Source organism: Protomyctophum parallelum (genome assembly GCF_964188405.1).
Source record: "Protomyctophum parallelum genome assembly, chromosome: 15".
Lineage (NCBI taxonomy): Eukaryota > Metazoa > Chordata > Actinopteri > Myctophiformes > Myctophidae > Protomyctophum > Protomyctophum parallelum.
Genome location: NC_139710.1, coordinates 45579310 through 45594547, shown reverse-complemented (window position 1 = coordinate 45594547; position 15238 = coordinate 45579310). Strand labels below are relative to the sequence as shown.

At 42.0% G+C, this 15238-nt stretch overlaps 1 protein-coding gene across 3 annotated transcripts in view; it reads left to right on the top strand.

Annotated features, from left to right (window-relative positions):
• LOC310871622 (ADAMTS-like protein 2) overlaps positions 1–15238 on the top strand; it is a 42299-nt gene that overhangs the window by 4959 nt on the left and 22102 nt on the right. For 2 of the 3 annotated variants that reach the window (XM_083783240.1, XM_083783241.1), the window contains exons 3-10: positions 5284–5429; positions 5845–5923; positions 6072–6174; positions 9363–9508; positions 9859–9982; positions 10600–10680; positions 12521–12696; positions 14581–14908. In XM_083783240.1, coding sequence (XP_083639366.1) covers positions 5284–5429; positions 5845–5923; positions 6072–6174; positions 9363–9508; positions 9859–9982; positions 10600–10680; positions 12521–12696; positions 14581–14908 — 1183 coding nt within the window. The remainder of the gene's footprint in view (positions 1–5283; positions 5430–5844; positions 5924–6071; positions 6175–9362; positions 9509–9858; positions 9983–10599; positions 10681–12520; positions 12697–14580; positions 14909–15238) is intronic. The other variant, XM_083783242.1, reaches the window with a different exon arrangement.

Sequence of the window (15238 nt, the reverse complement as noted above, 5' to 3'; positions counted from 1 at the left end):
TTATTAGCACCTTCAAAGGAATCTCCTATCACTGCTATGCTGATGATATTCAATTATACTGTTCTTTCAAACCAGATAAAATGGATAATACGATCACCATACTCCACGAATGCATTACTGCCATCAAGAATTGGATGTCGAGCAATTTCTTGCAGCTGAATCCAGACAAAACGGAAGTCCTAATCGTTGCCCCAAGTAGGGTTGCTGAAGTCATTGCCGATCGCCTTGGGTCACTATAAACATAACATATCCACCAACCCCAGAAACCTTGGCATCATTTTAGATCAGTCCATGCTTTTGGACAAACACGTAAATTCTGTATCGCGCACCTGCTTTTTTCACCTTCGTAACATTGCCAAACTAAGATCAGTTGTTTCACACCCGGAGTTAGAAACTATTATTCATGCATTTGTGTCATCACGTCTTGATTACTGTAATTCTCTGTTTACCTGTCTGTCTAAAACCGCATTAGGTCGCCTACAACTGGTTCAGAATACAGCTGCTAGGTTGCTGACCAGGTCCAGGAGATCCTGTCATATAACACCCGTCCTTGCCTCCCTACACTGGCTCCCAGTTAATTACAGAATACATTTTAAGACTAGTCATTACACACCGAGCCCTCCATGGCCAGGCACCTCCTTATCTCTCTGACCTGATCCAGCCGTATGTGCCCAGCAGGTCACTGAGATCCACATCACAGGCTTTGCTGGTTGTTCCTCAGACAAAGCGGAAAACCAAAGGCGATCGAGCCTTTGCAGGTTTTGCCCCTAGGCTATGGAATGAGCTTCCACTCCACCTAAGAACTGTGGACTCTGTGGACATTTTCAAAGGACTGTTAAAAACTCACCTTTTTAAACAGGCCTTTCCATAGCCGGCCTGGTTAAATGTTGATTGCTTTATTTTACTCTACTTTTTTCTATTTTCTATTTTGTCTTACTTTATTAATGATTTAGTTCTTAACTTGTTTTATTGACTATTGACTTGTTTTCATTTTATTGTTGTTAAAGCACTTTGTGACTGTAATTGTCTGTGAAAGGTGCTCTATAAATAAACTTTACTTACTTACTTACTTACTTACTTACTTACTTACTCAGTCAGTCAGTCAGTCCGTCCGTCAGTCAGCCAGGTACTCAGTCAGTCAGTCAGTCAGTCAGTCAGTCCGTCAGTCAGCCAGCCAGGTACTCAGTCAGTCAGTCAGTCAGTCCGTCAGTCAGCCAGGTACTCAGTCCGTCGGTCCGTCAGTCAGCCAGGTACTCAGTCCGTCAGTCCGTCAGTCAGCCAGGTACTCAGTCCGTCAGTCCGTCAGTCAGCCAGGTACTCAGTCCGTCAGTCCGTCAGCCAGCCAGGTACTCAGTCCGTCAGTCAGTCCGTCAGTCAGTCAGTCAGTCAGTCAGTCAGTCAGTCCGTCAGCCAGCCAGGTAGTCAGCCAGCCAGTCAGTCAGTCAGTCAATCAGTCAGTCAGACCATCCGTCAGCCAGCCATTCAGTCAGTCAGTCAGTCACTCATTTCATTTCTACCTTTATTTAGTTCTCGGAGAACACACTGAGGTGGTGCAGAGATTACAACACATCAACAATGTACAACAACAAAACATAGATGAATAAAGTAAATTACTGGTAATAATAAAGGAACATTACATAGTGAACAACTCAATTAAAACAGGTACAGTTGATATTTACCAACAGTCCGTCAGTCCGTCAGTCAGCCAGGTACTCAGTCAGTCAGTCCGTCAGTCAGCCAGGTACTCAGTCAGTCAGTCCGTCAGTCAGCCAGTCCGTCAGTCAGCCAGGTACTCAGTCAGTCAGTCCGTCAGTCCGTCAGTCAGCCAGGTACTCAGTCAGTCAGTCTGTCCGTCAGTCAGCCAGGTACTCAGTCAGTCAGTCAGTCCGTCAGTCAGCCAGGTACTCAGTCAGTCAGTCCGTCAGTCAGCCAGGTACTCAGTCAGCCAGGTACTCAGTCAGTCAGTCAGTCCGTCAGTCAGCCAGGTACTCAGTCAGTCAGTCAGTCAGTCAGTCAGTCCGTCAGTCCGTCAGTCAGCCAGGTACTCAGTCCGTCAGTCCGTCAGTCAGCCAGGTACTCAGTCCGTCAGTCCGTCAGCCAGCCAGGTACTCAGTCCGTCAGTCAGTCAGTCAGTCCGTCAGTCAGTCAGTAAGTCAGTCCGTCAGCCAGCCAGGTAGTCAGCCAGCCAGCCAGTCAGTCAGTCAGTCAGTCAGTCAGTCAGTCAGTCAGTCAGTCAGTCAGTCAGTCAGTCAGTCACTCATTTCATTTCAACCTTTATTTAGTTCTCGGAGAACACACTGAGGTGGTGCCGAGATTACAACACATCAACAATGTACAACAACAAAACATAGATGAACTAGAACTGCACTCTGTCGAGTGCATACTTGCTTGTTGCACACTAGTAGGCCATAAATGGCCAACTAGTGCGCAAGCAGAGCGCACAAGTATTTCCGACTGCTGTAAACTGTGGAATCTCAGTATCTCTGTGAAGGAACGTTTGAAATGTCTAATTATTAGGTGTAACTATTTGCTACCTATCTACTTTATGCATGTAAACACCTAGTATTATTAAGTATGGTTCAAGTTTCTATCTATATAAGAAATACACTTTTATCAATTTAGGTCTTTATACTTCTATCTTTCTCAGTATAATGGTCTTCATTAAAATCTCCTATTATCATAATTGCAGAAGTCGGAGATGATAGATACTTTACCATGTTTTCGAGAAATGTGTTTTAATTTCGAAAGGTCTGTTTTAGGTGATCTGTACATAATAATGATATATAGATCTTTATCTTTTACATGTATGCATACGTGTTCTACTCTTTCTAATATCCTGATTTCATTTTGAATTATTTCAATAGAAATATCTTCTTTTATAGCCAACATAACTCCCCCACCTATATCATATTCTCTGTCATTCCTGATTGTATTGTAATTCGTGTTCATTGTTCTTAATTTAAAAGTAATGTTATTATTTTTCTTTAAGTGTGTTTCAGTAAAAGCTATTAGATCCAACATTTCGAGTTGGGAATCTGAGTTTATATCTTCTAAATGTGTTAGATAACCTCTCACGTTCAACAATCCAATTTTTAATGAATTATTTAATGGTAATTGAATTATCTTCTGTATAGTTGGATTTTCTAGAGGTGATTGTCGTAATCGTATCATTTCTCTCTCTACATTCTTATCCACTTTGATCTTTTTAGGATTAAAGTCAAGTATATATAGATCTCTTATCCTTTTCACTCTACTGAATGCTACATAGGCTTGTCCCGGGTTAAAATGTGAGCCCTTCATAGATACGACAATTTCTTGTATAGTTAAACCTTGAACCTTATGAATAGTTAATACTTTTATACACCCCAGAAACATAACGTTGTATTACTTACGTCATCATTGAGAGCAGTTATACATATACTATATAGAGTATGTAGTTGTAAGTTGATTAGCGGTATACTGTGGTTACTTTGCGCCAAAAACCGTGCCAGCCAACCCGCCACTTGATGCGTATGCAAATAAAACAGCAGATTTGTGCCTGGTTTGCTGGGACCAGATTACATAAATGACCATATTTCTTACGTCATCATTGAGAGCTAGTCATACATATACACACCATGTACTCTGGTCCCAGCAAATCAGGCACAATTTGCTATTTTATTTTACTGATTATGTATATAGTATACGTATGACTAGCTCTAAATGATGACGTAAGACATATGGTCATTTATGTAATCTGGTCCCAGCAAACCAGGCACAAATTTGCTGTTTTATTTGCATATGCATCAAGTGGCGGGTTGACTGGCACGGTGCACACAGACCGGGCGAAATTATTACTTGCGCGCTCTGCTTGCGCAAGTAATAAAGTAAATTACTGGTAATAATAAAGGAACATTACATAGTGAACAACTCAATTAAAACAGGTACAGTTGATATTTACCAACGTTGATATATCAAGTTGAAAGCGATATAGAGAAGGAAGAGAGCTGTACTTTAGTGAAGTATGTAAGGTGTTCCAAGTGTGTGGGGCAGCGCAAACTCATACACCCTCTCTGTCTCTCCCCTGATACCCCTCGACTATCAGTCTCACTTGTTGCACTCTTTCCACCATTCTCTTCCTCCATACCTATCTATCTGTCTTTATATCTCTCCCTCTCTATCTCTCCCTCGCTTACGCTCTCAGTCTGGTATTTCCAGATTCTCTCACACAGCTGCTCTGTCTCACACCTTCACAGGGAGCTCGCTGCACATACCAGAGGTCACTTTGATAAATCTGTTTCTGTGAATGAGACTATGTGATCTGGGAGAATTAGAGACAGTTTTTTTAACGCATTTGGAATACATACAAGCTGATCCATTGGTGACTTCCAAGCACCGTGGTCGGTAACAAGATGACTCGCCCCGTTTCTGTTTTCCTCCCAGAATTTCCCCCAGTGAGGGGTGGGAGAGGCTGGACAGCAGACGGCTGGACTTTGAATTTCTCTAACTATAAACTTTCATGACAGCAGACAGCCTAAGTACAAATATAATTTATGAAAAGCTACTACATTGAAGTCTGTTCACAGAAGTTGTTGTAGGCTATGTGGGGATTATCTGACGAACCTTACATAATACTAAATAATACTAAATTGTTTATAGGGTCAATATTAGTAAAATAATATAGCCTTTCTACAGGAGTATCTTTTTATATTTTTCCAAAAAGAATACAAACAGCCAATAGCATATTACAAAGTTATCCCCCTCACTGGTGACAATTCCGGGAGGAAAAACGGGCAAGCACCGGGGCGAGTCATCCGGTATTCCCGTGGTCAGTGACAGTTATTTATTGTACATTTGTTCTCTGTGCTGTCTGTCCATGCTGTGAACGGCCTCCCATGCTGCGCCTATTGTAGTGCTAAAATTACCACTGTGGCTTCAATGAGTTATTATTACTACCACTAATAGAAATAATAGAAATAAAATAATTAATACAATTTAATTTATTTTTGCATTTGATCCTTGATTCCATATATATATATATATATATATATATATATATATATATATATATATATATATATATATATATATATATAGTGTGTAGATAGATAGACAGTAAACCAAGGGCAGAGAGACTGGAGAATCTTGCGAGACAAGACCGCAGTTCGATCCAAACTCAAGTACACATACTCACATGGAGCATGATCTGTGTGTGTGTGTGTGTGTGTGTGTGTGTGTGTGTGTGTGTGTGTGTGTGTGTGTGTGTGTGTGTGTGACTGTGTGACTGTGTGTGTGTGTGTGCAGGAGGAGGGGGGTGTAGCATCCAACAGTCTGGAGGATGAGCTGGAGGTGACAACCTACTGGTGGGGTGAGTGGGCCAAATGGACCGCCTGCACGCGCACCTGTGGAGGGGGAGTCATGAACCAGGAGAGACACTGCCTCAAACAGAGGTCAGCCTCCCACGCACGCACGCACGCGCGCACGCACACACACACAGCATGTGTCTATATACTGCATATATATGGATATATGGATATATAAATTGTCCCTTAAAGGTATATTCAGTGATTTCACTCAAAAAACCTTAGGTTTTGTTTTTGGCTGTGGGACCCAGCCTTTCGTCCAATCAGGATAGAGAGTCAAAAACGAAACCTAAGGTTTTTTGACCCCCAGGGGTTAACTGGGGACAGGGAGGAACTCCTTATATGGCCAGCACACTCTATAGTAGGGAGGATTATCACAAAACAAAAAAAATAAGTGATATTTGAATTAAGTGAAATCACTGAATATACCTTTAAAGTGATGTTGAAGCGATAGATAAAGATGATCGACAGTATCATTTTTGTATGTCTCTCATGTCCAAAGAAAGAAAGTAGCTGCAGGCGGGAAAGACAACATGACCTGTACAGGCTCTCCAAAAAAATATCACCTTTGCAATACCAAGGTGAGCTCAGATCACTTTTACATACAAGCTATTGATTCTGTCTGAGAGCAAAGACGCTATTATAAAAAACGGCGTAAAACATGACGTTGCCTCATATGTCAAATACAACATGCAACTATTTTAAATTGGTGTTGTTCCTGTATTGCAGGAGTGTCCTACGTCTGGGAGGAGCTTCAGAGAGGAGCAGTGCTGGTCTTTCAACTCCCAGCTTTACAATGGCAGGAACTACCACTGGAAGCCCTTGTATCCGGGTAAAAGGCTAATAAAATGCCCTCTCACTTTCTCTCCTGTGGCCCTTTAAATTAAAGTTTAAACAAACTAGAGGTGATTGGGTCCTTTGCTGTTCAGACTCCTTGGCTCTGAAACGAGCATGCACCGTGTCGTGTTTTGTTTTGTCTGGACAAAAAATATGGACAAAGCGTTCTCCGGGTCTAACATGAACGTAAAATGAAGCCTGTTCAGTCCTTGTATTGTAAGTCGCCATCTTTCTAGATCCGTTTTAGCCCAGCTGGCCCATTGGCTGGCCCAGACAACGAGGCGGGACTTCCCCCCTTCTTCTCCGTTGGTTTTTATTTTGACTCGAGTGGGAGGGGAATCCCGATCATAGACTGTAACGGTAGCCACGCCCCTCAGAACATACGCGACTTTATGGTCATTTTTTTAATTAATGGGACCATAATTTTCCAAAAAGAATATTATGACATTAGAAATTAGACTTTAAACTAGTGACTGGAAGAAGAAAGTATTCATGACCATGTTTATTAAGGTAATACAGTCTAGGTGAAGTTGGGCCCAAATACATGGACTTCTATGGGGCTATGGGTTTTTCTGGGTCCAATGACAGCGCCACAACAGGCCATTATATGAACTTTCAGGAAATCCCGATTTCCTCAGTGGCTTCACAAAATATCTGCCTGACTGCCCCCCTGGATAGCACCAAAAAAAAGTCCTTGTGGTCATGTTTCCATTTAGGCCCTATATCAATTCATAGACATGACATGCCCGAATTAATGACGCCAGCATTAAAGTGGTTAAGTCACAACTTAAAATAGAGCTTTATAGATTTTTCTCCTGCTGTTTCTACATTATTTAAGTTTTATTTCTCTTTAACTTTGCTTTTAATTAATGTCATCTTCTTCTTTTCCTTTCGACTTTTCCGTTCAGGGGTCGCCATGCACAGCGAATCATCTGTTTCCATCTCACCCTGTCCTCTGTCTCCTCTTCTCTCACACCTTCATGTCCTCTTTCACTACATCCATAAATCTTCCCTTTGGTCTTCCTCTAGGCCTCCTGCCTGGCAGTTCCATCTTCAACATCCTTCTACCGATATACTCACTATGCCTCTTCTGTATGTGTCCAAACCATCTCAGTCTGTCCTCTCTGGCTTTATCTCCAAAACATGTGCTGTCCCTCTGATGTACTCGTTCCTGATCCTATTCATCCTTGTTACTCCCAGTCCCAGAGAGAACATTTTAGTCTCCTCTACCTCCAGCTCTGCTTCCTGTCTTTTCCTCAGTGTGACTGACTCTAAACCATACAACATAGCCGGTCTCACCGTCTCACCACCGTCTTGTACACCTTCCCTTTCATTCTGGCTGATACTTTCCTATCACACATCACACCTGATACTTTTCTCCACCCATTCCAACTTGCTTGCACTTGTTTCTTCACCTCTTTTCCACACTCTCCATTGCTCTGAAATGTTGACCCTAAGTACTTAAAGTCCTGCACCTTCTTCACGTCTACTCCCTGAGTGTAACCTCACTGTTCCACTTGGGTTCCTCTCTTTCACACACTCTATACTTCTACTTTAGTTAGCTCCATGTTGCCAGATGGTCAGAAATCTCCCCCTACAAATACATCTGGTGACAGCTACACCTACTGCTTTGATAACTAATTGCGAATGCACTGAGCACTAACTATGAGACCTTGCAGATCATGTCTGTCTGTCTGTGTGTGTGTGTGTGTGTGTGTGTGTGTGTGTGTGTCTGTCCCGCTGTGACACCACCCGCCCGCCACCAGAGGGCACAGCTGTATCACACAAAACACACACACGCACGCACTCACACACACACACAACTTAACTTAAAAAAACTTAACTTAAAAAAAACGTAACTTAAAAAGAAAAAAGAAAAAGAAAAAACTTAACTTAAAAAAAAAAAACGTTAAAAACACTACACACACGCACGCACTCACACACACACACACACACACACACACACAACTTAACTTAAAAAAACTTAACTTAAAAAGAAAAATGAAAAAGAAAAAACTTAACTTAAAAAAAACAACTTTAAAAACACTTAACTTCAAAAAACTTAAATAAAATCTTAAAAAAACACAAAAAAGAGAACTTTAAAAAGAAAACATTAAAAAAGTATGTAATTTATTCTAATTGTTGTTATTGCCATTTACGAGCTGCGTTTGCTTCCCGCGTTTGCGCGTCTTACTTGTCTTTCCCAATCGTGACTTGAATGAAATAAAATATAATAAACGTTATTTTACTGGTGTTTTTCAATAGAAACAAATAAAGAGCGTGTGTAGGCTACTGTGTGCAAGTGCAACAGTGCATATACATGCATGCACTAGGCTATATTTATTCCGTGTTGGGATGGTGATTGAGCTCTTCAAGTTCACAGCCCGTTTGTCTTTCATAAAAAAACGTTGATATTAGCCTATAAACACTCATGGTTCTCTCATTTCTCAACCGTTTTATTAAATGTAAAAATCTCCATATTCCTTAGGAATCTTGCTTTCATTCGCTCTATGGTACATGGTTCTATCGTTATCGAATTAAACGATATCAAACGAACTTGCATGTTCGGGGGTTAGACTCTGGGAACATTACGCATGGATTGCCATTTGCCAATTTGCCAATATGCTGCTATCTACTCGCAGTTCCATTCCGATCTGAAAGGTATAGGTGGGTCTGTTCTTTTGAGGCATAAAGGTGATAGCATGCAGTGCAATAGGAATAATTAACCCAAATGTGACAAAGGCATGTCATGTCTTCTATGGTGCCAGCCTGAAGAAATGTAATACCACGATCCCCAAAGGGCGCATTCCGTATGTGACATCAGCTGACTGGTAAAGAGAATAGTACGGACATGTTGATTGGGTACGTCTCAAACACGCCTTAAACACACCCATGACTAATTCAAGGCCGTTTTGCGCACTCCACGGGGTGTCAAAAGCGCTTCTTAACATGCCCAAAATTGCAATATGACATACCACACGCCCCCACCTCTTAAAACTGTAATATATTGTTCCACTTGCATAATCGACCCACACGTCTCCAAATATTTTTAATTCAGTTTCAGTGACAAGGGCTGTTTGAGTCTCACCAGCCTCTAGTGATTCAGTGAAGCATTTAGACAAGAGATCGGTTTGTGAGTCTACCCAATAGCAGTAGTGGTTTGACCTTTGCCCATATCCCCAGATGACTACGTGCACATCTCCAGTAACCCCTGCGACCTCCATTGCACCACGGCCGATGGACAGCGGCAGCTCATGGTGATGGCTCGGGATGGCACCTCCTGCAAGTATAGCAGCTACCGCGGTGTCTGTGTGGACGGTAAGTGTGAGGTGAGTCAAGTTGCTTCTTTTCTTTTTATTTTAATCTGTCTTTGTCATCCTTTTTTGCCAAACCTGGAAAATCACACAGAGATCAGCATATTTTGAGAAAGAGTCCTGACTCCTACTTGGGAAAGTATGGCATTCCAAAGATTCAAACCATGTAACATTGAACACAATTAACCCCTTAAGCTAAAAGAAATTCTCCGTCGTATGATGGTGTCACACAGACCTACAAGCTGACAACGCGTGGCTTCATGACTCGTTGCCTTATAATGACACCAAAATAGGGATGCCTGGTTGAAAGTGGTTAAACATGACACAGCATTAACACAGAACTGTTATGTTGGCTTGCCACTCAGCCAATCGGATGTGACGGAGTGCTCTTCTCCTCCAACACTCTGGATAAGTGTGGCGTGTGCCAAGGGGATGGAAGCAGCTGTAGCAGAGTTACTGGAAACTTCCGCCGCGGTGCCACTACATTAGGTAAATGACTGGCTTCATAATATCTCCTCATTCAGTAGCACTGCTCTAGTTGCTTGCGGAGGTTACATTATCTGTGAAATATGCAGTACAATCACGTGGAAGCTTACCGTAACCACTTTTATACTTCATCGCTCAATGGTGTCGCATTGTAGATCTGCTATTTTGATGCCAGGTTTAAGGCTTGGAGAAGCACGTTTCTGTCCAGATGTTTTTAGTTGGAAGGTCTAGGTAGGGGAAAGTGAGTGAGCTACAGTACACTCTTTTAACAAGGCACTCGACCACTGGCACTGGTGGTTGAGTGCCGTTGCACGATGTGCTGGCCAGCTGCCAGGTGTAAATGAATATGTGTAAGAATGTGAATTGCTGAAAAAAGAGCACTCGTTTTCAACAAAACTTAGCAAAAAATCAAATAAATAGCGATGAAATATACTTGATTGATTAATTAAATGCATTTCTAGAAAATGTTGATCATTCCTAACAGTGGATGTAATGAAAGGGAGTAATGGTGTTGTATTTTTTTGTCAGCCAGCAATAACTAAAGGTCAAGGCAGAAACCGGGAGGTCAGTAATCACTGGTAACGTAAAAAGGTAATGTTTTCCTGTTTCCTGTCACCAAGGTTACTCCTTTATCACCCAAATCCCTGAAGGATCTTGGGATATCCAAATCATTGAGAGAAAGAAGTCAGCTGACGTTCTAGGTGCGTACTTCCTCCTTTCCTGCTCATCATGGCATGCACTTACTGTACACACGTGCACATATGGTATGCACGCGAGCATGTGCATCCAGTAGTCTACTACTGTACCTAAAGAAAGGTAGACTACTCAAGAAAGTTCTTTCCTGGTACATATTTCTTCGGGTCGGTCTGGTCCATGCTTCATGGTGAGTCCACTGATCCTTTCATTGACAGTGTTTATCAAAACTCATTATATAGCTAGCGCTTGTTTGGGCAATGTATAAAATTGTGGCCAATTTATGCGAAATCCGAAGTTTTGATTAATTATGGACAGATTACTGAGTGGGTGGCGTCTGGCAGTTCTGAAGTAGTATAAAACACATTTGTCCTCTACAAACTTTCTTTATTTTGGGTAAACAGAGAAAAAAGGATCTTGTTTGGTTGTGAAGAATGTATAGTAGCCATCTTTAGAGGCATAGCCTAGTCAGCGTCAGTCAATCTATAATTTGAAAACCTGTAAAGGGATTCTTGCTATACGTCAGTACACTGTAATTGACACAATACACACCACTGACTATCTCTCTTACAAATTGCCCACACATATACTGGATTTTTGTTTCTTGTTTTTACTTAAAGCAATATATGAATTTTGTGTGTGTTTAAAAATTATCATAAAGAGTTGATTTGTAGAGATTAGATTGTCAAAACAAAACAATCTAATCTAACAAAACTCAGTTAAATCTACCTTTGGATTTGGAATTCTGAGTTAGGGCACGGTCACACTGCACTTTTATTATACCTATGAGGGTCGGATTCTGCCAAATCATTTCAATGGTAATGGAGCGGTTTGCTGCCATTTGCATATTTCTGTAAAAATGCATTGGCAAAATCCTAGAATAAAATAAAAGTGCAGTGTGAACGTGCCCTTAGGACACAAAAACATGTCAGTACAGTACAGTGCCATTCTGTACCCACTAGTGTAGACCTACTGAGCCTACTCGTATGGAAAACTCAGGATCATTTGGTTTTACGCTGCAATATTGGATTTGGCTTTCATGTCCCAAATGCAATGACCACATTCCTGATGGAGGGGAAAGGAACTGGTTGGAATAACGTGTTCCTTCCACGCGCTACGTCCAACCAGGGAAACTCCCCCGTCAGGTGTAAAAGGAGCAACGTGGACACTCAGGCATGAAGGAAGCATGAGTTCAAGTCCGTTGCTCTCCCCTTGTCCCCCATATATGGGGACTAGGTTGGTGGAGGGTGTGTAGAGCCCAGGATCACATTAGAGGATTGACACAGGGGTGAAAAATGGGTTACAAAATCGTGGGATAAAAAATATATATAAAAAAAAAAAGAGCGTAGAGAGCGAAACGGATAGTAAGAGAGACAGAGTGTCTCTTGCACTCGCGTGTGTCGCATGCACACACACACACAAGCCCTTAACACTAAGCGCAAAACGCCCCACAGCCGCAGACAGAAGAAGCTGTGTGCAGGTTTTTAGACAGCTGGTGGATGGAAATTAAGCTCCACCTCCGCGGACGACTGACGTGGAGGAGAGCGTTTCCGGGAATCTGGCCGTCGCGCAAGTCGTCCGTGGAAGTGGAGCTTCTTTTCCATCCACCAGCTGTCTAAAAACCCGGAAAAAGAAGCTGTGCACAGCCGAGAACGTGCGCGGCTCTTTAGATAGTGTGGCAGCACCTACACACACACACGCACACACACACACACATTTACAGTTCACCCCTGAAGATCACTTTGTGAGGAAGTATTGAGTTTGGCTTGTGCAAACTTTAATACATTTATATGCCTATAGATGTGCTGTGTTTCCCCGTTTGGTTTATTATACTCATCTCCTCCCTAGCTGTGACCGATCAGGCGGGTAACTTCTTCTTCAACGGGGCCTACAAGGTCGACACCCCCCAGAACTTTCACGCTGCAGGCACTGTATTCAAGTACCGACGGCCCATGGATGTGTACGAGACTGGAATTGAATACATCGTAGCCAAAGGCCCAATTGACCAGGCCATCAATATACTGGTATATAAATATATTATTTCTATATTTATTTTAATTGTACATATTTAATCGGGATGATGCAGTTTAACATATAGTTCCAATACAGAATATGTATAATACATAATATGTGAATATGTGTAGATGTGGTACACAGAGTTTGTACAGTACTGTGTACAGGTACAAGGTTAAAATATACAGCTTTCAATATAAAAATATATAAAAGCCTAATTTATACTGTAGAAAGATGATAATAATAATCTTTATTGTCCCGAAGGATATTCATCTTCACAGGTCTGTTCAACACCAACAACAAAAGCAGCACATAGTACGGAAAAACATTACACTAAGACAAAAATACAAAAACATGAGTTCCCCACTGTGTACAGAAACCCTCCTATCGGCGGGGCAGTTTGTTTAGTTTGTTTAAAAAAAGTGACTTGTTTTCCCTTTGAGCTTTCCGAAGTATTATAGAGGGTTTAAGTGGTGAGAATTCCTAGAGTAAAACATGGCATGTTTGTTGGTTTGTTTGCCTATTGGCAAAATAACTTGAGAAGGGATGGCCGCATTTACATGAATTAATGAGTAGTAGGCTGACCCGAAGAGATGATTAACTTTTCAGTTGAAAATGTCAAATCACATACCCTGAAGAAGGCAACCTGCATGCCGAAACGTTGGTTTAAAAAGTTTATAGCATCGTGACTACGAGCTGTGCGGCCTCTTTTCTCATGTCAAAGTTTTATCTCCTGTGGTCAGCACCTCGCCACTACTGGTGTGCGCTCCTTTCCGTTTGTTCAAAAGGTCAAATCACAATCATGGTCAAAATCCAGAGCAGATTTTCATGAAAGTTGGTGGGAGTGATCGGTAGGCTGCCATGAAAAGAAGATTTTCCACCCTTTTTTTCTACTACAGTATCTGTATAGTTCTTTTGACCCTAGTTGTCTATATTTGGACTTGTATAGAGTTAATTATAACCTTATTGGTTGACCATTGCACTCATCGAACTTTGCAAGTGCTGACACACTTTCAATGTAAATGCAATGTTAATGTGGTGGGGGGAAAGTTGCTCTGTGTTTGAATGAGTACAGAGTACAGACCTTGTACTCTGACAGTAGCCTGTGCTGTTCATATATTCAATATATGAACAGCACTAGGCATGAGTCAGCTCTGATAGATTTCTATACAGGAAAAAGGAATGAGACAATATGACTCTCTTGCTTGTTTCACATCTTGTCTCTACTCATACAAGGCTTTCATCATCTTACGAGTCTCCAAGAATAGATACTGTTCCCAAATACTTATCGTGAACTTTGCTCCACATCGAAACAATACAAAAATAAATACATCAGCAGAAATAGGAAAATATGGTATGTGAAAGACAATACAACGATAATTTGAATTCTGATCCTCTCTCATCAAAGCCACATGGAGCTGCTGGAGCACACAGACCCAAGACCAGCGCCAAATCCGGACTTCTATGGGCATACTTCTAGTCATAGACAACAGTCTGTTTAAACTCACATTGTCACAGCCTCAGCCACTGCTGTTGCTCTATACGTTTATTTGGGACGCACACGCAGATTAGACCAACGGACTGACATGTGGAAACAACGGTCTGACATGCGCTACTCCGTGCATGCAGTTAGGGTTAGGTTAGGGTTTGAGGTAGGTTGTCGGTCTAATGACAGTCGGACCAATCTAAACTAAAGCCTGTACCCGTTTATTCACACATTTACTGAAATGGAAAAAGCTTGACCATTATCTCCATTAATTATCCATGTATTATACTCAGTCAAATGAAAAACTATAAGCCTACACCTACAGTAATTGGAATACAGTAATGTGACATTTACATGTAGAGTAGCAGTAACTTAATACTTCCTTGTGCCCCCCCCCCCCCCCCCCCAGGTTTGGAACCAGAATGGCCGGATCCCTTACATCACCTATGAGTACACGGTCCTCCGTGAGTCCCTACCGCCTGTCCCTCCTCCGCCTGTTTACACCGGCTCTGACAGCTCAGGTGGGGGACTCTCTGTTGAAGTGGGTGGTCTGCTGGCTGCTAACAGCAGCGTTTATGACAAGGGGCCTCCTGTGAGCCAACAGAACCAGGTGCTGATGGAACCAGGGGCCCCGAGTGGGGCCGAGGGCCAGAAGGGCCAAGAGACCAATGAGGTGTACGAGGAAACAGCGCCTCTAGACTGTGACCAGGATACATCGGCATCACAGCAGTATACAGGTAGGCGCCCCCGTTTATGTGTATGTAAATGAAACTGGAATACTTGTAGATGGGAGAATATATATTACATGCAATACGTGATAACATCCCAGTAGGGGGCATGATAGTCTCGACTCTTGACGCACACAAGACCATCCTGAAAAAAAATAGCCTACATTTTTCATTCCTTATTGAACTCTCCCAGGATAACCACTTAAGCCCCTTATACGAATAGAGAAAAAAGCCTATCTACAAGCGCATGATTGTTTTGAGCATATAGGAATTTCACATTAACCTAAAAACAAGCAGATCTATAAGCTCACAACACATTGGCTATTTTTGCAATTCGTC